The sequence below is a fragment of the Tyto alba genome, unplaced genomic scaffold (assembly GCF_018691265.1).
Source record: "Tyto alba isolate M040663 unplaced genomic scaffold, T.alba_DEE_v4.0 Super-Scaffold_45, whole genome shotgun sequence".
NCBI classification, from domain to species: domain Eukaryota; kingdom Metazoa; phylum Chordata; class Aves; order Strigiformes; family Tytonidae; genus Tyto; species Tyto alba.
The window spans coordinates 5,556,806-5,581,848 of NW_024881321.1; the positions used below are offsets into that span (position 1 = coordinate 5,556,806).

At 41.2% G+C, this 25,043-nt stretch overlaps 1 protein-coding gene across 1 annotated transcript; it reads right to left on the reverse strand.

The window, feature by feature from the left end:
- Positions 1–258: 258 nt before the first annotated feature.
- TNFSF11 (TNF superfamily member 11) lies at positions 259–24,440 on the reverse strand. Its single transcript, XM_033006707.2, has 5 exons — positions 24,169–24,440; positions 16,578–16,745; positions 9,769–9,814; positions 9,583–9,681; positions 259–2,321 (listed from the first exon to the last, which is right to left on the reverse strand). Exons 1-5 carry the CDS (start codon positions 24,391–24,393, stop codon positions 1,900–1,902), a joined length of 960 nt encoding a protein of 319 aa, XP_032862598.2. The 5' UTR covers positions 24,394–24,440; the 3' UTR covers positions 259–1,899.
- Between the last annotated feature and the right edge of the window lie 603 nt (positions 24,441–25,043).

The window sequence follows — 25,043 nt, forward strand, 5'->3', positions numbered from 1 at the left end:
GAATTCAACTCTGTTCCTTACAAAAAAAAAAAAAAAAAGCCTGAGGATTTGTATGAAGCCTCAATTCCTACAGATTTGAGTCTTACCTCTGGGATTCCTACCGCACTAAAGAGCAGGTTTTCCACCCGTAGAGCACACAGACAAACCCTCCCCAAACCTCCCCTCATCCCTTCCCAACAAGTTGCTGTTCCCTGCCTGGATGTGCTCTAACCCCCACCTGCAGTATATACAGCTCTCCTTGTCCCCCCTACCCACCCTCAGATTACATCCTCCTACCTCTTTTGGCCAAGCAACTACACAAGCGACAACACACGTTGCAGCTAGCTAGGAGCCTCCCCATATTAATTTGTTGGCTAATATGAACAGTGGCCAGCCACTGACAAATAATGTATAACGGCTGAGTTGTTCTCAGCTGTCTGTTCTCATAAAACCTCTATGAATATCTCAACACTGCCGATCATCTACCAAACCTGGCAAGGAGAGTGCAGCTTTAAAAGCTAGAAGGGGAGGCAAGGACAGGCAATGCAATGACATAAGCTTCACTTTTTCAGGAAACTAAGCTAAAAAGTCATTACTCGATTGCAGAATTTACAACTTGCAGATTTTGTTGTAGGAAAATATGCCTGTTCAGTAACTATAAATACCCCTAATATATTTCTGTGGGTTATTATGTATTAATTTTATTAGGGTTTTTTTTGGTAATGCCAGCTTTATAATGTCAATTACCCTCCACGTTTGAAAGGCACCCAGTGACCAGCATTCTGGTGTAATTATTCATGACATTGGTGTGATTCCCCCCCTCCCAACAATACTGACAAGTTTAACAGGAATCTATTAAGTTAAAAAGAACAAAGATATATATTACATTTGCTAATTGCAAACAACCTCTTTTAGCTGCAATTTTTCCCATTGGGATTAAAAAGTGCACCAGTTTAACATGTCTGTACATTAAAAACAGTTTAAAACATTAAATATACAAACAGCAAGAGATTTTAAATATTTCGTATCAAATACTATAGGACAATATAATTTACATTATTTTTTTTTTTTTTACACAAAACATTACACCTGAAATATAACTTTAGATATTACAGAATATAAAAATACATACTTTTTGTCTAAAAAAATGTCTTTGCAGGTTCTGGCACAATGTAATACTTTAAAGGCACACTGTATTTTGGCAATCTATATTTGCAATTAACTGTGCAACAATAATAATAATGACCTGTAATTAACCTTTTGGAACTGCAAGGCCAGATGATCTCCCTTCTTCCTGGAATAGCCCTTTTAATCGGGTAAAAAATTAAGTTGAACTGTTTAGGTGTTCTGCAACTCATTTCTGCCACAGCCTGAGCTCTCCAACCCTAATCCAGCAAAGCAAGAACAGGCTTAACTTAAGCATGTGAAAAGCCACATCAAATGCAATGGGATTAGTCATACTTTCATAATCTTTGCTGTCTCAGGGTCAGAACGCTCAACCCCAAGCATAACTGAGCCCTAAACGCAAGTTGGGAGCCAAGTTCTGTCCTGCCCTATGTTTGTGCCAAAACTAAACAGAGTAGCACAAGTTAAAAAGTCAGGGCAGAACTTGGAAACAGAAGTTCAATAGTGCTAATTGCTCTGACTTCAACTACACCAATGTAAAAGTTATAATGACTCTACTGAAGCCAGTGGAGACATAGGAAGTAAAACTGCTACAAGACTGAATCAGGAGAACTATGTACTTTTGCCCTTCTACGCATTTGCGGGACTCCCGCTGGAGTCAGCACAGGGCCAAAACGTGTCTTTAGAGATACATGGCTTATACAGATGCAATTGGGTTGCAAAAGATTTCAGTTCTGTCTTCAAGTTGTTTCTGGACCACTAAAAACTCAAACAATTTTCAGCACACTAGAAGATTCAGTCTAAATCCCTTACTTTAAACGCCCCGAAGTAAGTTGCTTCTTGTGATGAATCCAGTAGCAATGGGTTTGATACCTGGATACTTATCATTTCACCAGATTTTAATTTAAAAAACCCTCCTACATTTACAGAATAAAAATGAAATTCTGAATTCCCTGACCAGTATTTGGTGCTTCCTCCCTTCATCAACACATCAGAGCGCCTTATTTTAAGGTTTGTCTTAGTCATATATACCATCAGCTGAAGCCCTCTTTTAGTCAGGTTTCCCGAAGTTTCATGATGTCTAAAACAAATGTTGGCATAAAGGTAGTAAAAACCATCTTGATTAACAATTAGCTTTCCATCATTGAATGTCATATTTGATAAGTTTGCCTGGCCTTTGTCATGATGCCAGGACGTGAGGTTCACTTTGCGAGTTCCTGAGGAGGAAGAAAAAAAAAAATATTTATGAACATTTCATAAACCCCAACATTTAGAAAGCAATCTCCAGGCTTTTAGAATCAATAGCAACTACAGTTATATAGGCTAAAGTGAATATTGGACAATTATGATAAAAATTCATACGTTTCCTTTTTTCATCATGTACTGCCATATTTGGCCTGTTACTTATAACTGTCTGCCCTCCCACCAAAACAGCTGCTGGACCATGTTAAAACATAATTGCTTGGCCAATAGTTTGATCATGCTAAGCAATCATCCAACAAGCTCCATATAGAAATTGCATTCCACCTAAAACTTTGAGTAACAAATACTCGAGAGAAATTTGAAAAGAAAAATTACTAATGAACAAACAGCAGATCTTGTTATCAGTCTTTAACCTGTAAGTGTCTCCAAGGAATAACTACAAATCTGACAACAAGTTAAACTGATAATTCCCTGAAGAGAAAGCTGATGAAAGCTTCCCATATTTTATGTTCTTGTGAATGTAATGGTACAAAAGCAAACATATTTTCATCTGAGAACAAAAAATGGGGGGAAAAAAAAAAAAAATCAGTATAATTCTGCATCTTTAGTACTACATAAGTTGCCTAGACTTTAGATAGCACTTCTAGTATTTATGACATAACAAAGCTTTATATGAAAAAATAATGTTTAAACTTAACCCAGTGTTTGCATATACCAGAAGAAGGCTCCACAAACTGATTTAGTCATATCCTAAGTATCTAGGAGAGTGGCCCACAGCACAGTCCTAACTCCTTGACAGTTGTACAAATACTTACAGCTGGGCTGTTCAGGAGGTAAATTCAAATTATTTTGCCTAATATCTAGTGGAAGGTCTTAGAAAAAGAGCTTTAGGAAGACAGATGTGACTCTGAATGCATTTCCTTTTTTTTTTTTATTTCTCTTCTTATTTTTATTTATTTACTTTAAAGTATCTTAAGTTTCAAACTAGAAACAATGAGTTGATATGCCATGCTTGGAACAGAACAGTCCCCATCAAGTTGTCTTGAGCTGGAAATCCAATTAGGGAAAAAAATTATGATGATAATGTCTCTCTCTATAGAACATCATGCATGTGGGAATCAAAATACATGTATAATAGTTACCAAATCTGACTACCAGTAAGAACAGATTAATAGAATTAGCGTATGTAAACAAGTATTACTGAATTCCCTTCTAACTGGTACATGTAAGCCTTTTGAGCTCTGCTGATGTGATGGTAGCCTGGTAAACAGGAAGCTGTCCCTTATCTGTTAAAGTGACTGCTTTGTGAAAATAACAAAAAGGAGCTGAGAGACTGGAGATGTTTTGATTAGTTCCTCAGCTCTGCAGTGTCAGTGAAAGCTAACTTCACATATACAGGTACAAATGTCCCCCAGGAACTCTGGCCCAAAAGGCACCTCTTGAGTAGCATCATCAAGTAGCCACTTTGTGTCATCTCTTGGAGGTTCTGAGCTGGTCAAGTCTCAGATGTCCTTTCATTTAGCTCCTATTATTAAGGCTGTGCTAAGAGATGGCCTGGCAGGAAGGTCAGACAGGCACTGAGAGAGAAAATTTGAATCTGCCTTCCAAACCTGGCCACAGTATTTTCTGTTGAGGAGCATGCCCTGCAGCACACAGGCCACAGTCCCTTCTGCCTCCCCAGCTTCACCACCACTGCATTATAGTGCCCACCTCATCTCATAGCCTCTTCAAAAACAGAGAAAGAGGCAACAGTGGGAGGAGAAGATGCAGGCAAGGCCCACTGGCATGCCCCCACAGAGGCAACAGCACTGTCCTGAGAAAGCCACGCAGGCCCTGACCCTCCCTGATACACACAAGCCACTAACACTCTACCATTTATTCAGTGTGATACACAGGGCTATAACATAAGAGAGGAGAGCTGGCCAACTTGTCCTCCTAACCACTAGCAATTTTCAGAACACAAGACTAACCCCGTTTGCTCCCTCCCACAGCAGTGGATCTAGGTGGGCAACAAAAGACCTTATACCTTGGGCTCCCAGTGCATCTAAATGCCTGCTTGGAATATTCCGTACCTTATTCTCCCAACATCAAACACACACAATCTATTCCCACCGAACATTCCACAGCACATGGCAGGGTCCAGTGCCCTCTCCTCCAAGCACAGTATCAGGGCATGCCCCAGAACCACCAGTGCTCACAACCATGGTGGGGAAAAGACCCAGGTATATTTGATCAGTTTAAAAAGATGCTTCTTGGATTTATTTGTGCAGAAAGAAGTGAGGGGAAGTAGGGACAAGGGAATTTGAGAGCTATGAGTCTTCTCTAACTGCCAAGGGTAAGCAACTTTTGCATGTGAGAAGAATACTTTAACAGTAGTCCAGAACAAAAAGCTTCTGGCACTCTTCCACAGAGACTTGAGAGAAACACAGGCTGTCAAAGGCAGATCATAAATAGTTGCTCCCCTATGGCTCCAGTGTAGCCAGGTAGAAACTATACAAGCAAGATCATACAGAGAAGCTGTGTTTTGTGCAGTGCCTCAAAAAAAAAAAAACCAACCCACCTCTGAAAACCATCAATTAATTGGAATCCACACTAAAATCTTAAGTCTGTTAGCCTGGAATTATTCGCCTGCACGAGATGCTGAGGTAGGGGTACCAGAGTACACCTCTGAAGCACTGGGGATTGCTGAGGAATTTGTAGAACATCTTGTGCGCAGTGTTAAGTCTGCCAGAAATACTGCCCCAAGGAGGTTGGGCTACCTTCAAGATGAGGAGGATAGGCAAGAAATTGCTGCTTGGATCATGAGAGGCACATCAGACAGACAGGACAGGAATGTATACATGACGGAGGAGAAGGGTATGTTGGCATGCTGTGACTGACTGGTGGCACACTGGGTAGTTGCTAGGCAGATTTTATTTACCTGGCAAGTAAACCTTTTAGTTGCCAGTCTCAATCAGGTAGCAATTTTGAAGAAATCCTTAGTGTGAATGCACAATTCTCTGCTGAAGAAGGGGAGAGAGAGAAAATAGGTGCCACAGTCACTTCCAACTGAGATGCTGAGGTGGGGTCTGGGTGAAGTTTGTTCACACAGTTTTGGTGTTGAGGGGAATATGCACCATTTGTCCATGGTCAGGTGGAGGAACAGGCCAAGAGACGACAGAAGATGACCCTATCTGTTTTGAGCAGAGGAATAGCCTAGATAACTTCTGGAAGTCCCTTCCAACCTAAATTATAATGATATGATTGTATTAACTGAGGCAGATGGGCACTTTGCCACAATTCAGAGCTTGAGAAGAGGTATGCCACAAACAGCAGAAGAATACAAAAATGCATTGGTAGGAGATATGCCATACAACCTTTAATGGAAGGAACGAGCAGGCTCACAGCACTTCTTGTGGTAATACACCCAAATTTGAAGACAGCAAAACAATCAGTACCCCAAAACACAGGCAGAGGAGAAATCTGGAGCATACAAATGTCAAATCATCTGTCCATATATCAGAAACTCTGAAACATAACTCATGCAATACAGTATCTTCTGTGATAAAATTTACTATGGAGCCATGAAAAAAATAGCACAATGTAAGTCATGTTGACAGAGAAGGAAGAGGTCAGAGAGATAATGAGTAAGATAACCTTCCAGACACGGTAAAAAGCTTTATAAAAAAAGTCAAGATAATACACAGTGTTTCTGGTAACTGAAGACAAATCAAAACAATGTCTTGGATATTTGTGAGTATGAACTAAGACTAATACAAATCAGTATCAATAAAATTAATTAGTAAGAAGGAAGATGATAGGAGGGGAACAGAGGAGAAAGTAGCCTTGTATTAATCATTTGTTTTCATCCTAGCAGCTTTCAGGTATAAAGCCTGAGGGAGGGACCAAAGCACTGTTTGCTCTGAAAAACTATTTTGGAGGCAAAGGGCAGCTAAGTTGAACCTGTAGCTGTAAATATCTCAGAATACTACAGCATTTCCTTAGACAGCTAAAGGTATCAATTCACATCCCGAATGATATATTTAACATTTATATTTACTTCTGTTTGTGATTTTCTCCTTTAAACTGTGACTAATTTCTCTCATCAGTTTATAAACCAAAATTCACGGTTTTCATTTAAAACCTGGGTAGCATTTATAGTGAGCTCTGGTAAAAACCAACCAGCAAGCATCCAGCTTTAACCTAAGGCAGCAAACCTAAAAAATACACACAGTAAGCCAAACCACTACAACTTCTGCAGCCAAATGATGGGTGGGGACACCAAGATCTGGGAAAGGTTATTTTCCCCCTCCCTCACACTGCCCCCAGCTGCAAAAGTTCATTTGGGGCTTGATATTATTGTGAACCAGGTAAAAGGAAAACGTTCTGTCACAGACACTGCTCAGTGCCCCTTAATGAACAGTGTTCAGTGGCAAACTACTTAAAAACCTGTTTGACAGTGAAGGAAGACTGATGATTTTTTTTTCCTGAAATTGTTTATTTTGGGTCAGAGCGATGACAGTAGAGAACCTTAAAATACTTAGAACAGATCTGTCCAGACTCAAGGATGGCATAAAACAATTTAGAAGGATTTCAGCCATGTAGGGTAAGGAATCAGGGGAAGAAAATAGAAATTGCCATTTGTGGTCTGAGGAAACAGGATGAGAGAGAAAAACTCCTGGTAACCCTTAGACAACTTCTTCAATCCTTTATGCCACCCAACCAGGTGAGTGCTGCCTCATACCAGTGAGCATGATACTAAAGTACCTCACAACCAGTAGGTTCAGGGTTCCAGCTATCCATAAGGATACAGCCCCTCACTGCTGCAATGCCCACATGGACCTGCAGAAGCTGTGCTCCTCATCAATATCCTGGCAATGCTCTTCCAAAAGAGGGAGAAGCCATATGGGCCAGACCAAGTGGGAGTTTATCCAACTCATCACATTGGTAAGGGGTTGATTATCTCCAAGGTGAAACAACAAAGCTTGACACAGGCACTGTATTTCTGAGAGTTCCTGCAGCCTGTGCTATTTAAAAAAAAAAAAAAAAAAGTGAAGAGAGCAAGCAAGAGCAATGTCTCCCTTGTCATTACCCAAAGATGTGCTATGTCACTCCCTAGAAGGTTAATGAAGTAAATGAACAGTAAAAAATTATCAGCTGCTAGCCCTGATAAAAATACAGTGTACAGCAACATCCAGGTACACAGCAAGTAAATTCCCCCCAGGAAAAGGTGGATTTCACCATGTGTGACACTGACACACTCCAGTTCTGTAGATATAAGTGATCTGTCTCTATGGTTAGCAAATTAATTGAATCCTTCCAAAGACAAAATGCTAAGACAAGTTTACTGATACTGCATCTTCTACTACTGACCTATGCCAAAAGCCAAAATCTGTCTGAAATAGAAGCCTGTCAGGAGGCATTTTAGCTAATATGAAAGCTTGTAGAAGTTCTGACTGCCATCTGACAATCTGCTTGAGCTCTCTGCTTATAAAGCTCCGGATCCTGTCAATGCCAATGCACTTGAAGGAAGAAAGAATCCTATCCCTCCAGGCAAGAAACTAAGCCCTTGTGTACAGAAGTGCTTTGTCTTTAAATAGAGCAAGAGCAAGATATTACTATGCAGGCTGCGAAAATCTCAGATTTCAGGCCTCAACACAACATTCCCCTTTGGTTTGGTTATATAAAACAGAAAAGCAATGCACATAGCTTAATTAACAAGAAGTTCAGCACTGCAGAACGTATATATCTTCAGGGGAGGAAGAGAGTGGTGATCAATGCCTCCTCCCATCTGGAGATCCTCTAATAGCTTCAAAATAAACTCCGGTTTACTTCTACCACACCAATGATGATTGTTGTGTTGAGAATACAGAGAGAAAAATCTCAACCGGCAATGCCCCAGGGCAAAAAAGGAAACAGTACTAAGATATCTTAAAATTGTAAGAATTAATCTCTTCCTCCAGAGAGCGTTTCAAGGCAGACTCATGTCTTGTTCCCTCATATCGTACTAGTGAGGATATTCCCAAAGCCATCCAAAGATACTTGTGGGTAGAGAATAAGAGTCCTGGCAAGATAAAAGAATGCCATCCTCCTACCACAGGGGCAGATAAAAAGCACAGGTACAGTTTTTCCCCCTACTCAATAGCTCAGAAACATACTGCATCCAAGTCAACACACTGACCAGAAACCCTATTGCTCAGTACAATGCTATGATCTTTGATTTTCCTGCTACTGGACTAGATGGATGCACACGGACCCTTGTGAAGCTCTGGCATGTCTGAACATCAGGAAGGCCCTGGGAGTTGATGTAAAAAAAGTCTATACCAGCCCTGCAACACAATAATGAATGGAATATGGCAAAACCTTTTCAACATGCCATTAGCAGAAGAAAACACTGTCTATAAATTCAGCCCTATGCTATGAGAGTGCAGTGTAGCCACAGAGGGCAGGAGACTAGCAGGCAAGTTATGATAATGACATTGGGACTGCAGTTCTAGGTTCTCAATACCTCAAAATGAAAAATGTGCTTCCTTTATGGCAAGTTCTTACACTGATGGGCACCTGACATGCATGTCCGCTGTGTATTCACGTAAGATTCTCAGCTTCCAGACCCACCCTGAAGACAAATGCTGTGTTACACAGACCTGATGTGTAACAACAGGAGTGTTGTTGTGAAGGGCTGAATAGGTGGACATAAGACATTCTTGAATTTTACAACAGAAAACACCACATCTCTTCTGCTGACAACGGGACCAAAAAAAAAAAAAAAATCGTAAATTCAGCAGAAGGGACTCTTCCCACCTGCAACATCTGGATTCTGGACAATCTTTGTGCTGGTATATCCGTGTCTGTATGTATGTATTTATGCACACATCTGTATGTATGTATACCTATAGCTGATGTTCAGTGTAAGTGAAGAACTCCAGATGGCCCCTACTAGCCAAAGAAAATAAGAAACTTCAGAGGAGAGCAGTCAATGCATATCTTCATTCCTCACCTGAAGACAGCACAAAGAGGCAGGCCAAGCCCTAAGAGCATGATCATGAAAACTGGTCATTTAAAATGGAGGCCATTTAGCACCTAACAGACTGATGTAAGATACCTGAGGCAAAGGGGAGCTATCTTCCTGTTAACATTACCCCTGCTGCCTCTGAAATCCTTTAGCACATGCTATTCTCATTATCAAAAGCCATTTCTGAAATGCCAGTCTGCTGCTAGTATTGCTGAACTATTTTCATATACTTCACTGTTTAAGACAGAGTAGCATTGGAAGTATTCACTTAAAACTGAACTTACCAGATGGAATATTCTTATCATCAATAATGAGATGGGCAAATGGCTGCTTCTCGGGTTTGTTTCTCTTGTACAGATCCATTCCTAATGCTTCCATTGCAGCTAGAGATAAAAGAATTGCATTACCTCAAAAAGATAAGTTTAGTAGAACTAAAATATTTCTTATTATTTTTTATTACCAGCACCTACCTTTTTCTGGTCTTGGTGGTGCTCTTCCCATGACACGTTGGACTTCCTAAAATGAGAAACAGCCATTGTTTTGATGTTGTCTTGGTTCTGTAATAGCACATACTGCAAGTAGTTTGCACAATTACAACACTCTGTATATATATGTGGGGGTTGTTCTACCTATATTCAGATGTCTGAGATACATATTCTCATAGTTACATAATGTATAATAAAATCACACAGTTTAGCTGCCACAAAAAAATTATTTCCTCTGTCCAATACTTATGCTAAAGGCGGATAGGAATGATGGTGTGTATGATCACTGCAGTATTTATTGAAGTAGTGGTGAAAGGACATTTACAACCTTTCCTACTTATTGCACTTTAAATATTTCTTTAAGTGTAGTGAAACAATGTCTGCTAAGAATGCATCACATAAAATAATGGAGTTTATGAACTGATTTAATTACTTGGTGTCAAAAGGTAACGGAAGAAGCAGTTTTACACAGGGACTGGTGTGTAATCACACTAACAACTAAGGAAACCTAAGCTCTGAAATTAATTTATGATGAGTTAAATTGAGGTAAATGAAAACCTCTACCCCTCACACTTGACCACTAACAGGGAAGGCTGTAAGACTACAAGGCTTTAAAATCAAAGCTCATTTCTAGCAAGGTATGCAGGAGCCGAAGGATTAAGCATCTTCGACATTTGTACTGGACCAAATGGACTGGGTGCCAGAGTTTGGAAGCATCCATTCTTCAAAACTGCAGATGAATTTTAACATGAATGAAACCCACACTACCCAAAACCAAGACCAGTACAAGTAACAGACATCAGGCACTGCAAGAGGCCTTGCCTTTAATAATCCACACCCGTTTTCCTCTTGAAAAAACATACAAATAGCAGTTTTCAAAAACCTAAGCAGCCTGTTCTTGTTACAAGCCTAGACTGAGTCTTGGTAATATTAATTTCAATCCTCAGTTCTGTCTCCTGTTTCTCCTTGACTCTCTTCATCTCTGTTTTCTGAAAAAAAAGGTTCATATTCTACTTGCTATTCAGAATATCTCATAACATGAGGCCATCAAGAAGATATTAGTAAAAGGAAACATTTTTCTGAAGATAGCAAATAATTTCTCATCTTTGAAACCTAAGAGTAGTCCTTTGTTTTATTTTTATCTCACAAATATTGCTGTCCATCTGATTCAATACCATGTATATGCAGTACACCTCAAATTTGGCCAGATCAGCAATGTTCCACTGTGCTCTCAATCACTAGATTTTTATTTATATTTCAAAACTAGAATTTGAAATCCTGCTTTGCAAACACCTGAAGTCCTGCTTTTATGTAATTTTGCAGCCACAGTGAAATCTGTAACGCCTTCACTAGTGCATTTATTACTCTCACTTTCCCCTTTCAGTAGGTGTTTAAATGTTAAACCAAAATGAAAAGCCACAGCAGTATGGAAGTTGTAGTATGACTATCAAAGCATAATACTTCAGCAGAGATATGCTGATTTTATAGATAAGAATCATTAAAGATGCTTTCTGCTGTAGAGACGAGAAAAGCAGAACAATTGCAACTTCAAAAGAAGCAAAACTCATGTCCACCTCCCCCATTTACATTCACTTCCCCTCTCTGATCTTCCTACTTCAGTGTCAGTTCTAGGAGCATGAAAATGAAGCTCAGTTCTAGGAGCTAAACACCAGTATCTGCCTCTAGCCACACCTGAGCTCTTTAACTTCAGAAATAGGAAGACAACAAACAATTGCAAGTACTAGATACTGCAAGAAGTGGCAAAAGCCTCTGAAGAGAACAAGACATAAGGTAAAAGAGACTGGGAGATGGACTGCACTCTCAGATTACTTCACCACACCTACTCCCAACCCTTTCCCTAGAAAGGGGAGACTCCTTTGTTTTCCTGATTTCTTAATGGAAACTTCTCAGATGTGGAGTCTACTTTCATATCCTTTCCTTCTGGTGGATGTGATAATGTCCTTGCCTAGAGAGCCTACTGGGCAGATCCAAAAAGAGCTATGTACATTTTAATCTCCTATTATTTAAACTCATGCTAAATAAAAATATCCCATGGTTGGTAACTGCACAGCCCTTGGAAGTCCCTGAACTCACCAATTGCTATCCTCCTCTTAAACCTATATTTTTCTTTGGAGTATAGAGTTCTGCTTCTGCACGTGTCCAAAGATGCTCTAGCTTCAGCAGCTACAAGTATCTTACCTTCTGACATCTAGCAGCCTGACTCAGCTCATCTTCCATGCAGAAAGGCTGTGGTCCTCATGAAACAGTCTGAGCTGCTTTCTTTCTAACTGTTGGTGGTGCTGTTCGTCCACATCACCACCACTTGGTAAGCACAACAGCTACCCAGGAAGACTTGGGTCCACAGCTCTTCTTGTCCTGATGGTCTTGAGCCAACTTTCCTGGTTTCTAGGAGCATGCGTCTCTGACAGCAACACTCTCCTGTACTCCTCATAGTAGTTATACCACTATGCAATTAGTGTCATTAGAACAAAAGGGAGATTATAAACACAAGCCCAATACTAACACACTGAGAAAAGACGGGGACTGGCTCATGTTCACTGACTCTTGTGTGCATGCTTGTCATTGGATTAGAAGTGGCTAGCCTGTGGCCAGAAAACAGAAGTCCTCCATCAGCCAAGTTCTCCAAACACTGGACTAGCATCAATTTCTTTACTTGATTCTGATCAGCCTCACAAAAATTTGATCTTCCTTTCTGTTCTGTTGCCCAGGCTTCCAAAAGGATGATGAAATACATGACCTAGTCCCTAGATAAGAGATGGAGCGGTGGGCTTCCTCCTGAAGAGTAAGTAATTCAACACTTATCTGGATTGTTTACATCATGTTTGTACAGTTCGAAGGTGCTGATATACAATCTACCTTAGAAAAGCATTTTACCATCTGCTTCCTTCTGAACCTGAAGGACTTAAGAACCACATTTTTTCAGTGGATGACTGAAGATATCCAGATGTCTAAAGATGGCCTTTCAGTGGGATTATAAAAATCCCCTGGTATTCTTACTGCAGTGAATTAAGAGCTAGGATTTTCCAAATCTCTAAAGTATCAACTGTATTCTTTAGCACCTGAATATCTTTAAGCATCTCATACTTAATCATAATATACACTTCCAGTAAAAAAAGCAGAAAAAGTTCAACAGAACCTGTCACTAAGGCATTGCTATAATGGCATGAAAACTGCTGACAAAAAATATTACCACTGACTTCTCTTAAGACTGCCACCCACAGAACCATGTGCACTACCAAGCTGTTCAGTTACTTTTAGAAAAACTGTACACAAAAATCACACCACTTAGTCTTATGACAAGGTGCACTTCTACACCTTTGCATCACTTGCTCACTGCCCAACAAGTCAACTCTGCTGGCTTGCTTCCCCCACATTCCAACCTGCTTCATACAGTCACTGTTTAAACAGACAAGCAGCCAGTCACGAAAATGAAAAATATGTCTCCCTTCATCCAAAGTATGTAAGGGGCCATTGAGAAGCTGCAAATATTTCACATTTTAAAAGCTAAAATCATGCTTGAAGTGTGTGGAAAATTGTTAACTGCTCTTTCCTCATCCAGACCAAGCTGCAGGTTTTAACCCTTAGCATCTCAGTATCTTCAAAACAAAAACAACTCTTGCTCTTCGAGTTATGACCAATGTTGAGGATGCAGAGACAAGGCTACATTTGAACACATGACATTCGTGAATGGGTTTTCCTCTTGTTTGGCTTTTACAATATCTCGGTATCTACTCTGAGCAGCTATAAATAGCCCTTTGAGACCAATCAGAAAAGAACCCCTCTGGACATTAATTTATTGCTTCAGCTGTGATCTTAAAGCTCCTTTATGCAGTTGTTTCTTCTACTACACTAGTGCTTCAAGTCCAGCTAATACCAAGAAGAAGTATCTGATTATCTTGCCGGAAATTCAGCAATTTGAAGAATGCTAATGAGGAAGGAAGTGAAATACAAAGTACATGAACCAATATTTATCAGAAGATAGTTTAGAGATCAGCACTACAACCTCTATCCAAATAAGCACTCTAATCCCTGCAGGAAAAAAAAAAAAAAAAAAAAGGCACGTAAAGTTGTAGGATGGAAACTGTGAAATTTTAACAACTGAGAGCAATGACTCGCGAAACGTTGAATTTGTCCATAACTATGTGCACTTTAAATGTCTGCTAAATATATAGATCCCTTTATAAATGCTGCCCTGGAGGTCTAGCGAAGTACTCTGTTGCCATGTGGGAGACTAGTTTACACCTGAACTCACCCAAGCTGCTAGAAGCTGGGAGTATTGCCAAGAAAAGTTACTTACGAATTGACCCAAGATATGTTTGTAGTCCTTTCTACTTCAGGCTCATAACAGACTTAAGAACTGTGGTTAGTACATCTGGACTGTCAAAAGGTTTTTAGGGTTACATGCAAAAAAAAAAAAAAAGCAAACAGACAAGCTGGGGAAGTATATTATTTTATTTGCCTGCTTGAAAGTTTATATGCAATATTAAAAAGGTGCTTTGTACTGCAGGAGCTGCTCCCTAAGCAGTATTTTTATCCTGGAATATGTTAAAAAAATCACCATTAGATTTTGATTAAAAGAAAATCTTTAGTTATTATTTTTTCAGGAGACAAATGTTTTTAGACCCAACCCTGCAGCCTTACTACACTGGTTTTCATAAGAGTAGTTTCATTCTCAATGTTAATCCCTGCTTTAGATTTAAGCATTATGTCTACAGGTGTGCAAAGAGAACAGATGAGAACCAGTGCAGTAAGCTAAAAGCTGTAACCAGACCATGCGCGTGAACAAAAGCAAGTTGTCTATTTTCATTTCCTGAACGGCTTGAATCGCAAAAGACAAAATATTAAAAAAAAAAAAACACAAAACTTGAAACGGTATTTTAAAGTGTTCCATTTCAGTCACTTAACATGCTGCCAATTCAACTAAGGATACTGGTTCTTAAAACAGACACAGGTTAGATTCTCCTTCGGGAAACTGAAGAAAGCACAGACAAAAGGAAACGTCTTCCAAGTGACATTAGCTGCAGTCTTACACATAAAGGACTAGCACAACTGGAAGTAAGATTCAGCTGCATCTCTGCCCTTCGTTGTAGCAGAGCCAGTGAAAGGCAGAGCTTACAGAACATGATAATTTTGCCTTAACACTGTTTCTTTCACTTCTCTGATATATCAAAAAGATGCAAATGTAGACCCAGGCAAACATTTTCCTATCTTTATTTTTTCTGTGTCATCAATATATGATGACAAAGCATCCAGAACACTGATGCAGCGGCTTAATACATTCTGTTGCATTCAAAGGAAATTCAGAGTCCGAATACTTTGGCAGGGGAAATTTTATTGTTCTCAAACTAATGGTCATCAGCCAAAAAAGTTATCCCTACTCACTACTTATCCTGGCCACGGACATTGCAGCATTTAACCTCCATCCAGAATGGCAGGATATGCAGCCTCAACTAAAGCCAATGCCTTTGTTGAGTAACCAGCAGCGAATGACCAGAATGCAGGGCTTCCCATTCACTTACTGTAACAAGCTCCTTACTCTGTCATGGGAGGCACATGAACGAGCAGGCTAGTACCAGCACACAGAACAGAAGTAGGTGCAGCGTAAGATTCTCTATAAAATGCTGGAGGAAAGAACTAACTCACAGAGTTAACCCTTTTTTTTCCTGCCCTTAAGTTTTTAAAGGAGGTAGCTAGCTAAAAGGACAAGACATAACTCCTAGGTTTCTTTAAGTTTTGTTCACAAAAAGATCTGTCACTCAGGGTACTCTGTTAAAAGCAAACATTACATTAGCACACTTAAAGTACTAGTTAATTAACTCAAGTACAATTCACTCTGTAAAGTGTATGTGCGTTCAGCTCAAATCTAATGTAGTACCCTTTATGAAAAACTGAGTCCTATGCAGATGTGAAGAAGGAAAGTTTTAATGGACCCGGTAAAGCAGGAAAATCAAATACCATAGCAGACACTCAGCTGTTAAGTAGCCCATAATTAGCACTAAACACTATCATGAACATGCAAAGAGATCAAAGGCAGTAACTGTAGTAAGAGGGGATTGTGACATATAACCAGCTTGCCTAGACTTCATTAGGGCTGACTACTTTAGCCAACTGCTTCTGTTATTTGTGTTTGGGAACAAGCTGTCATTCTGAACTGCTGGGCCGACTGCCCAGTTATTGTGCTATGGCAAAATAACTTTTATGCCAGTGTGGGAATGGTCAGCACAGGACAGAAATGGCAAAGTGAGCAAAACGAACAAAAAAGAGATACCATCCCTCATTTCAGGCTGCAGAAAGTACAAAATGAGCAAATGTTGTCTCCTCTGTTTTTGCGGCAGTATTTTGCTTGTTGAGCTTGGGAGCTTGACTTGGGAGAATCTTGTCAGAAACAGAGTCAGGAAGATTGCTCTGAAAAAAATGTGGAACTGTCCTATTCTCTGAACATCCACAGTGTTGGCAAACCTATACAAATATTAGGATGACTACCACTGGAGCCCGTCCAAATGGCCAAACAACTAATTGCAATCACAGTTTTCTCAGTGCAACTTCAACTTCTCCTTTCTTAAAAAAATAAATAAAATGTGTTTGAACAGAGAATTGGTTGACCACTACCAGGTTCATGAGCAAACACAGTATGATCTTGGATGCAACTCCAGGTATTATTCAAACACCAGAAAATGCTTTATAGAACTCATCTCCAAATACAGATGTTGGAAAAATTGGTGTAAGCTCAACAGGAGCACGAAATAAAGGAACACAGTCAGTCTGCCACTTACCTTCTGCACAGCTCTTTGGAGAGCCTGTTTCATGCTTCTACATGATTCTGGCATTAACTTTGCTTCTTGATTTTCAAAGGATGTATCATGCAAATCTGTATTTTCTTGATGTCCAAAAAGTGTTCTGACACAGTGTGCGTGTTCTTTTGAAATTCTAGTAGGGTCCATCTGAAAGAAAAATATAAGCACAACCACAGTTTTAAGTGTCTGTCCAAGAAACATCAAGAGCATTTAAGCCAAGGAGAATTTTCAACCATCTAAACATTTGGCACCTAGCTAAGTTTATTATCTATATTTTCACTATAAGCAATGAAGAGAAAAAGTTCCCCACATGGAGGCTTATTTCATCCAACAAGCATGAGATAGGAGAATGAATTATCTTCTGGAGCTGCCTAGTTCACTAGCTTAGACTAGATACATGACTTTCAAAAGTTAAAGATAAATCCCACACTTACAGTAAAATCAATAAACCCGAATTCCATTTTTCAACCACTCAGTGCAATATCACAATTATTTTAGCAGGCAATGTACACAGCCATCCTATCTGTAAAAACTGCAGTTTGCAAGATGACACACAAATGCCAAGTAGAGAAACTTGGGGAAAGTATGTACAACATCTAGCACAGTATTTTCAAGAGGAGAAACAGAAAAACAGAAGCCAGTTATCACTGAAACTATTTTGTGGGCAAGAGTAACTGCTGCATGAAACAGTCACCAAGTAACACAACACAAATTCAGAAAGACCAAAAGGTGATAAAACTGTACCACAAAACAGCTCTACTTCATGGGACAGACTGGTAAGTTTAGAATATCTGCAAGATATTTTTAGCAATCAGTCTCTGTGATTGAATCAAGTATACTTTTAAATTGTAAATTTAGAATACTCTTGAATTCTATCACTTAGATAAATTGGAAGGGTATTTCAAGGATTAGGATTATGCAAATATTAACCACTGTTTCAGAGATGGCCTAAAACCCTCAGCAATTGTTCTCAACTTGTATTTATTCTGCTTTTACTTCAGGCTTGAAGAAGTGTTTGCTCACTCAAAACCTTGTCTAAATTCCCTAACTGCATCATCTGGTCTAATAAAGAACATTTACTTCTATCTTTCTGTATAAGGTGGAAGGAACAATTTTATCTGAGAATTACACAAATTAATACATTATTTGTAATCACGATGCGGGAATGCCAAGACGTTATGGATAGTTCCTGACCAGTGTTCAGTTTCCATTAACATTGCAGTGAACAAAACAGAACATCAAAAGTTTTGCAGAATACAAAACAACCAGAGTGAATCAAACTCGTTATACCATTTGTTCACACAAACGTAAATTCAACCCCCTAACTCTAAAATAGTACAGAGTTAACTTAAAAGGATAAAGTTGAGTTTACAGAAATTAATTTAAATCTACACCAGCCAGTCACCCATCCAACAGGCACACACTGCAGAGAAACATTTGTTGCACAGACAGCAACACCAAATGCCTCTTCCTCCATCACCATCCCTCTGCTGAAGTCTCCAAATGAATGCTGCTTGCCCGATTCATTCATACCAACATCAGCCCCTGTGACCTGGTTTAGCTGTCTCAGTTATCCCTGCAGATTTAGAATGAAACAAGGTCAGAAAAAAATCACCTGAAGATCAGAAGATGCTGCACCTTTGAGCAGAGGAGTAGAGGTGAGTTTCAGAGTGGCTTGGAGGCAGTAACGTCTTCCTGGGATGGTCTGATACAGCTGAATCCCACAAAAAATCTTTGTATAGCCTTTACAGCTCTATGAATTAAGCACTAAATACTACACTAATGACTTCTGAAGTACAGTGCAGCCCCATTAAATGTTTAAGCTGATCTAAACCAGTGCCCCTGTGCTCTCACCACCACATAATTTCATTCTCAGTTCTCAATGACCTCTTCTAAATCAACAATCTCGGAGGAATTTTTGCTGATCTAATTTCCTGAAAGATTAGCACCCCGAAACCAATTCACTCCAGGTATCAGACAGGCATCAGAGCCAGTACAGGGGCAGGCATAGGAATGAAAGAGCAGGAAGGCGGCACTAGCTTTAACAACTGTAAAACTGCACCCTAAAATCATCTCTCCCAGTATGTTCCACTAGTATTCAGAACTCAGAATAATCACCTGTGAACTGAAAGTAAAAAAAAAAAAAAAAAAAAAGCACAAAACTTTCACCAACAGCTACTAAAAGGCAGTTAATACAGAATGACCTGAGCTGGAAGGTACCTCTGGAGGTCTCTAGTCCAGCCCCCTGCTGGAATCAGGGACAGCTTGTAACATAGGTCAGGTTGGTCAAGGCCTTGTCTAAACAAGCTTTGTGGAATCTCCATCAATGAAGACTTCCAACCTCCCTGGGCAAACTGTTTTACAATTTAACCACTTTTGTTGTGTAGAAACACTGGGTTTGATGTGCAGCTACAGTTCTCCTTGCTGCAATTTATGATTGTGTCCCTTGTTTTTGCTGTGCACTTCTGAAGAGCCTGGCTCCATCTTTAGCTAGCTAAGAACAGTGATTAGCTTCCCTCACCTTAGCCTAGTCTTCATTAGGTTCAAAGAATCCAGTTCTCCATGTCTGATACGCTGCGGTCCCCACCTATCATAGTGGTCTTCTGCTGGACTCTCTGGTTTGTTGATATGCCTCTGGTACTAAGGGATCCGTTATTCCAGATGTAGCCTCTTATGTTGGGGTTGTTAGAGACCTGAAGGAATTAGTGTCTTCGACAGGATCTGGATATCTAAGTCTTCTCCCCTCCACACACATTACAGAATAGGAGATAAAAAGCTACAGCAAATAACTGCTGCCAGTAGATATTAATTTTTATCAGTAATTCTAATAGTGAGAGACTATTATCCTAGTTTAGGATGTATTTAAACACATCTTCGGAAAAGTAGGCAAGAAAACTAGGTTCTACAACACAAAGATCATGAAATTTGCAAAGGCCTGAGCATCCAGCATGACAAATCATGTGTAGCATAGACTTACAGCTATCACAGATCAGCAATCAGTCAAATGTGTCACACAACCCACTGCCAGAACAGTAACAGCAGATTGTACAGAAGCACTTACTCAGATTATAGTTTATCTGCTGAAGGCTTAAAACAGAAAATCAGCATCTCTGCACTTACAGTTAAAAGACTGAATGCTTAATGGAAACACTGTAACCAATAGCTTCAGCAACTTAAAGCTGTGCAGCCCATCCTGAGAAACTGCAAGTCTCTAGAGATTTAGTTTTTGATAAGGTGAAGCTCTGATCTTGGGACTAGCTAACCTACCTGATTGCCCTTACCTTTTTCAAAGAACACCTAGTCTTCACCACATTTAACCAATGAAATTCGCTTACTTGTCTGAAAAGGGCATTCTCAGAAATCACGAATCTTATATCTTTATAAAGAACATGTATTGAACTGCTATGGCTGTAAACAGACATTACCAAGCACTGAGACCAAAACTGTGGGCAATAAGTGATGCACAGAAAAAGTTTCAATTACATGTTTTTAGAAGAGCTTCTAAAGAGCCAGACAAAACACCGGAATGTTCTACAGGAAGCAGTTGGTAACTCACAAGGCACAGAGGCCTTCAACATGAAGTTCTTAAGATTTAATACCTGGAAGAAACATCACGATGCAACAAAAAACATTGCAGAAAGCTTTATAACACATTAAGTAAGCTAAATACCCTGGAGGAACCTATTTAAAGGGAGCAGTGTCTAGCTTATTTTTCCTATGTTACTACTGTGTATATATCCATTGTGTCTGACCTTGGAATCAAATCTTTTGGAGCCCCTTGATTTTCAGCACCTCTCATCGTCCTTAGATGCATCTCTGGACTCTTTTCACTTAACTCAGGGCAGCCAAAATGAACTCCAGCAGAGGGGGTGAGACCAAATGAATTTATAGCATTAAAAACCCATTTTCTAATGTTAAAAAGATTCAGTTTGGTTTTAGGAGATACAATACCTTCCAGACACTTTTACCTATTAAATGTTGCCTCAATGACACAATGTTACAGTATCATATTTTATACTTACTCGTTACAATAAATGTTTAACATTTATACCTGAATTTATTTTCAAACTTAATCCAATTTCCAGATTATCAAATATCACTTTGCACTGCATGATCTTTCTTAACCACCAAGAAGGGGTTCTTCCAGGCTTCCAAAAAGTGCTAATGACCCCCAGCAAGCTGTTTTCTGTTAGCCACTGTTCTAGAATGCTCACAAAACCTTAGATGAAGTCTGAAAGGCTATTGTTTAAAAACACACAATGATGAAGGTCAGAAATGCCAACACAAATGTGACTTCCAGGTCCCCATTTATCCAAGTGTGAATGGGAAAAACGGATAACCTTGGAGTTCCAGGTTAAACTATGAGAGTTAGATATCCAGCCCCTACATGTGGATTTGAACACTTCCAGCTTGCTCCACTGCCCTCCAGTTCAGTCAGTGTTAGACCATATTCCTACTCTTCTATGATCTAAGTACATAAAATGGGCCAGAAAGAAAAGCTTAAAAGCAAAGCCTTTGGAGACTATACATTTACCTGTGCTGTGCATGAGTCTATTATGTGATGATCTCCAGTTGCTCCAAATATTTAACTAAATTTTCACAGCATTTTCACTGACCATGAGCAAATATTCCCCATGGAGTATAAGCAAAACAGACACTTGGGACCAATACATTTTGTTAGTGTTTAATTTCTTGGATTCAGCACATTTCACAAGATGGTCTAAAAAGAAAAGCCAGAACATCTTGATGATTTTACATTTCAGAACACTGTTACAAGAATATGGGTAAAATTCGAGTCTCAGTTTTTTCTTTTTGAATATACCAGTTCATTGTTTCATTTACACTGCACTGCATTATTTCTTGGCCAGAAACATGTGTTTACCCATGAAAATCTAGTGTCAGTCTTAGTTATGTCTTGTGAAATTCCAAATGCTCAAGCCACAAAATAAACAAAACTAAGGAAAAAACAAAACCTCAACTATTGTCTCAGCTCATATTGTGTCATGATCTAGCCCAAATGATTTTATGCAAATACAGATAAAATATGTATGGTGAAACTGAGTCAAAGTTTACTCAGCCTCTTAGGTAGAGTTTTAAAGGGCTTATAAAATGTATAATCCCTTAATATCAGCCTATAAAATCAAATCTTGCTAATTCACATTTGGTTCATTCACTAATCAAACAATTCAAATATTTCAATGCACAGGTTCTACTATTAACTTCTCATTATTTTAACAAAACATACCGTAATACTTAAGTTCTGCTATTAAAGTACAAATTCAGATAGCTGAAATTTGTACTGTGGAGTACAAATTGTGTTAGCTTAATACAACTAAATTTGACAGCAATCTTTCCAGAAGAAAGAGGTCAGATCACATCCCACATAAATAAAACAATCTGCAAGACAGTTAACTAAGACTGAACTTCTTCAGGACCTACTATATTTTTCCACCTATCTTATTGCACAAGAAGAAATTGGTGAACAAATATGGATTACCATAACTTATTATTGTGGTTTATCTACTTACTGCAAAAGTAAACTTATTATTCTATTTTTCAGTGATGGCAAAGAAGACATTGTCTCCATCACTAATTTTTCAGGCAATGACTTCAGTCAAGTCTACATCTAGCTACATCGTCTCTTTTAGAGGTTTCAGAGGTTGAAGTTTACAAAGGACTCCATATGACAAGCATTAGTCCAAACCTACAGGAACATGAAACTGGCAATAGAATTAAGCTGCCAAATGCAGCATTACACCCGAACTATGTAATTTTTTAAATCACGGAAGCAGAAGGAAAATAGCCATTTTATGGCAAGAAAGATCTTATTACCCTTTGTTAGGCATGAGTGAAGCACTGACATGAACCTATCAGAAAGAGTGCTTAATAAGGGGGGGAAGGTAAAGGGAATGGAAAATTTGGGTTTTCAAAAAGTGTACTTTGATTAGTTGTTTTGATTGCAATGGCTCTCTAGCCTACTAATCAATGTATAGCTGTGCATTTCTATGAGCTATGTTTTGACAAAGATGTCTTTTCAAGTACATGCAGATCTGAAGTGGAAAAACATTTTTCTGCCACAAGATGAAGTAGGCATTAATTTCTTTCATCATCAAGCAAACAAGCAGCTTTAAGATACTTTACATTGGGTCACAAAAAATTAAGTCACTCTTCCAAAGCACAGAGGATATGATCAACTAAGCACTGTATTGCTGTTCCATTTTACTTCCGTAAAAATGGCAAACACAAAGCCATTGCCAGTAAGAAAATATGAATTGGTTTGCATAATAAATGATCAGCAGCATTACTGTATAGTTGATAATCATTCACCTGCTTAAGCGGACATACATTTGTGCAACATCTGTTTTCAGAGTGCACTTTGTTAAGAAATCCAGTCTGCTACCTCAAGATCAAGCTCACCTACCTAGAAAGTAAACCGAAAGAAACGCGTTTCCACTCCTCACTGACTTCAAATGAAAAGTACACACAACAGAAGTACCATTTCCATGAAGGCAGTGAGACTGTATTAACAGAACTAATTAGCATCCGATGAAGAAGCCAAGTAGCAAGCTAACGCCTAGCCTGGAGAAGCAACCAGCCGGCAGCCCCCCACTTCCTCTGAGAGGGCTCAGCTCGAGGTAAGAGACACAGCAGCGAGTGAATCCAGCCAGCCAGCCAGCCGAGCTGTTTCCAAGAAGCGGGCTCCTATTCTCTCCGAAAGCCTAACCGCTCGTCACCTCATCTCCCCCACAGCAACACCTCACCGTGCTCCTTTCCGCGCACGCCGCTGCCTCTTTTGAAGCGCCATGCCCCTGGCAGGCTCGCGGCCTGGCGGGCGAGGAGCATCTCTCTCCCTCAGAGACGAGCCCCTGAGCCACAGCGGGCACCTCCAGCCGATGCCCGCTAGCGCACAGACCCCGCTCCGCAGTGCCCCTGTGCAGTCTGAAGGACAAACGATCCCAAGTGCTGGTGGTGTGTGGTGACTTTTTTTTCTTTCTTTTTTTTTTTTTCCTTAAAGACTTTTCTCCAGCTTGTGAAACATTTATGGCAGCCAAAGACCTCAGCCATGTCAAACCCCGCTCTGGTGATGATCATTAAAAACCAAAGCCCCGCAAGGCTTTCGGCGAAGGATCATTAAGCTGCTTCCCGAGGCGGGGACCCCTCATGTCCGACCCCGCTGAGAAACCCCGCACCCCAATACGCACCCACAGGCCGGAGCACTACCTAAAGCACCTCAGGCTGAGCAGCTCCAGCGACCAGGGGGTGGCATAAACCGGGCAGGGGGCCGGCAGCCCTCCAGCCCGACCCCTTCTCAAAGCTGGTCCAACTTCAGGGCCTTAACTATAGGTGTACTCGGTCTTGCTTTTTTATTTAACTTATTAATCCCACTGACGCGAAGCCCTTCCCCTCCCTGCTGCAAGGTGCGAGGCGCCCGCTGCCGCCCTGTCCGGCCGCTCCCTCACAGCGCGGCTGCCGCGAAGGCGGGAAGGGGTCGCGTTGACACCACCCCCCCCTTCCTCCTCCTCCTCCTCCTCCTTCTCCTCACCCCGGCGCCGGCAAAGCCGCCGCTTACCTGAGCTCGGAAGTAGAGGAAGAGGGCGACGCTGCAGACCACCTGCCCCAGCCCCAGGAGGACGAGGGCGGCGAGGAGGGAGCGGGAGGCGGCCGGCGGGTGCGGGTGGGCCGGCGGCAGCGGCGGCGGCGGCGGCGGCGGGGCGCTGTCGTGGGCGGCGCCGCCGCTGCCCAGCTCCTCCGAGCCGCGCAAGTACTTGGTGTAGTCTCGGCTGGCGCGCCGCATGGCGCCGCGGGCAGCTCCGCACCGCTCTCCGCTCGGGACGGCTTCACGGGCGGCTCCGCCGAGCTCCCCGGCCTCGGCCAAACAACCCCACCGCCCCCGGCCGGGCACCTCTTATAAACTGGGCGGCCAATCAGGCCCGGGCGGCGGGCCTCTGCCCCCTCCCCGCCGCCGCCACACACATCACCACCACCGCCTCCCCTCGCTGAGCAGAGACCGGCCCGCGGAGGGAGGGGAGGGTCGGACCCGCCCGCCCCGGCCCCCGCCGCCGGGACGGTCGCCCCGCCATCGCCGTCTGCGCTGCTCCTCCTCGGGAAGTGAAACCCTTCGCCTCCCCTCCACCATGAGGGAACAAAGTACAGGCAGCCCTGCCTCGGCCGCCGTCCCCTTCCCCCTCCTCACCCCTGATCCCTGTTCAGGTTTGCAGTGCGCCCCGGCAGCCGAGGCCTCCCTGAGCCCGTGGTCGCGTCTGGAGGGTCTTTTTCCTCCAAATCCTGGGGTACGTGGAAGCAGTGCACGCGCCGGGTGGGCCCTCTCGGTCATCCGCTGGTCTCTGGTGGATCCAGGTCCTCAGCGGAGCGAAGGCCTGTCAGCCCATCGGTGTCTTAACTCCTCACTCAGGCCAGGCTAAAACGAGCACACATGGTGCTTGA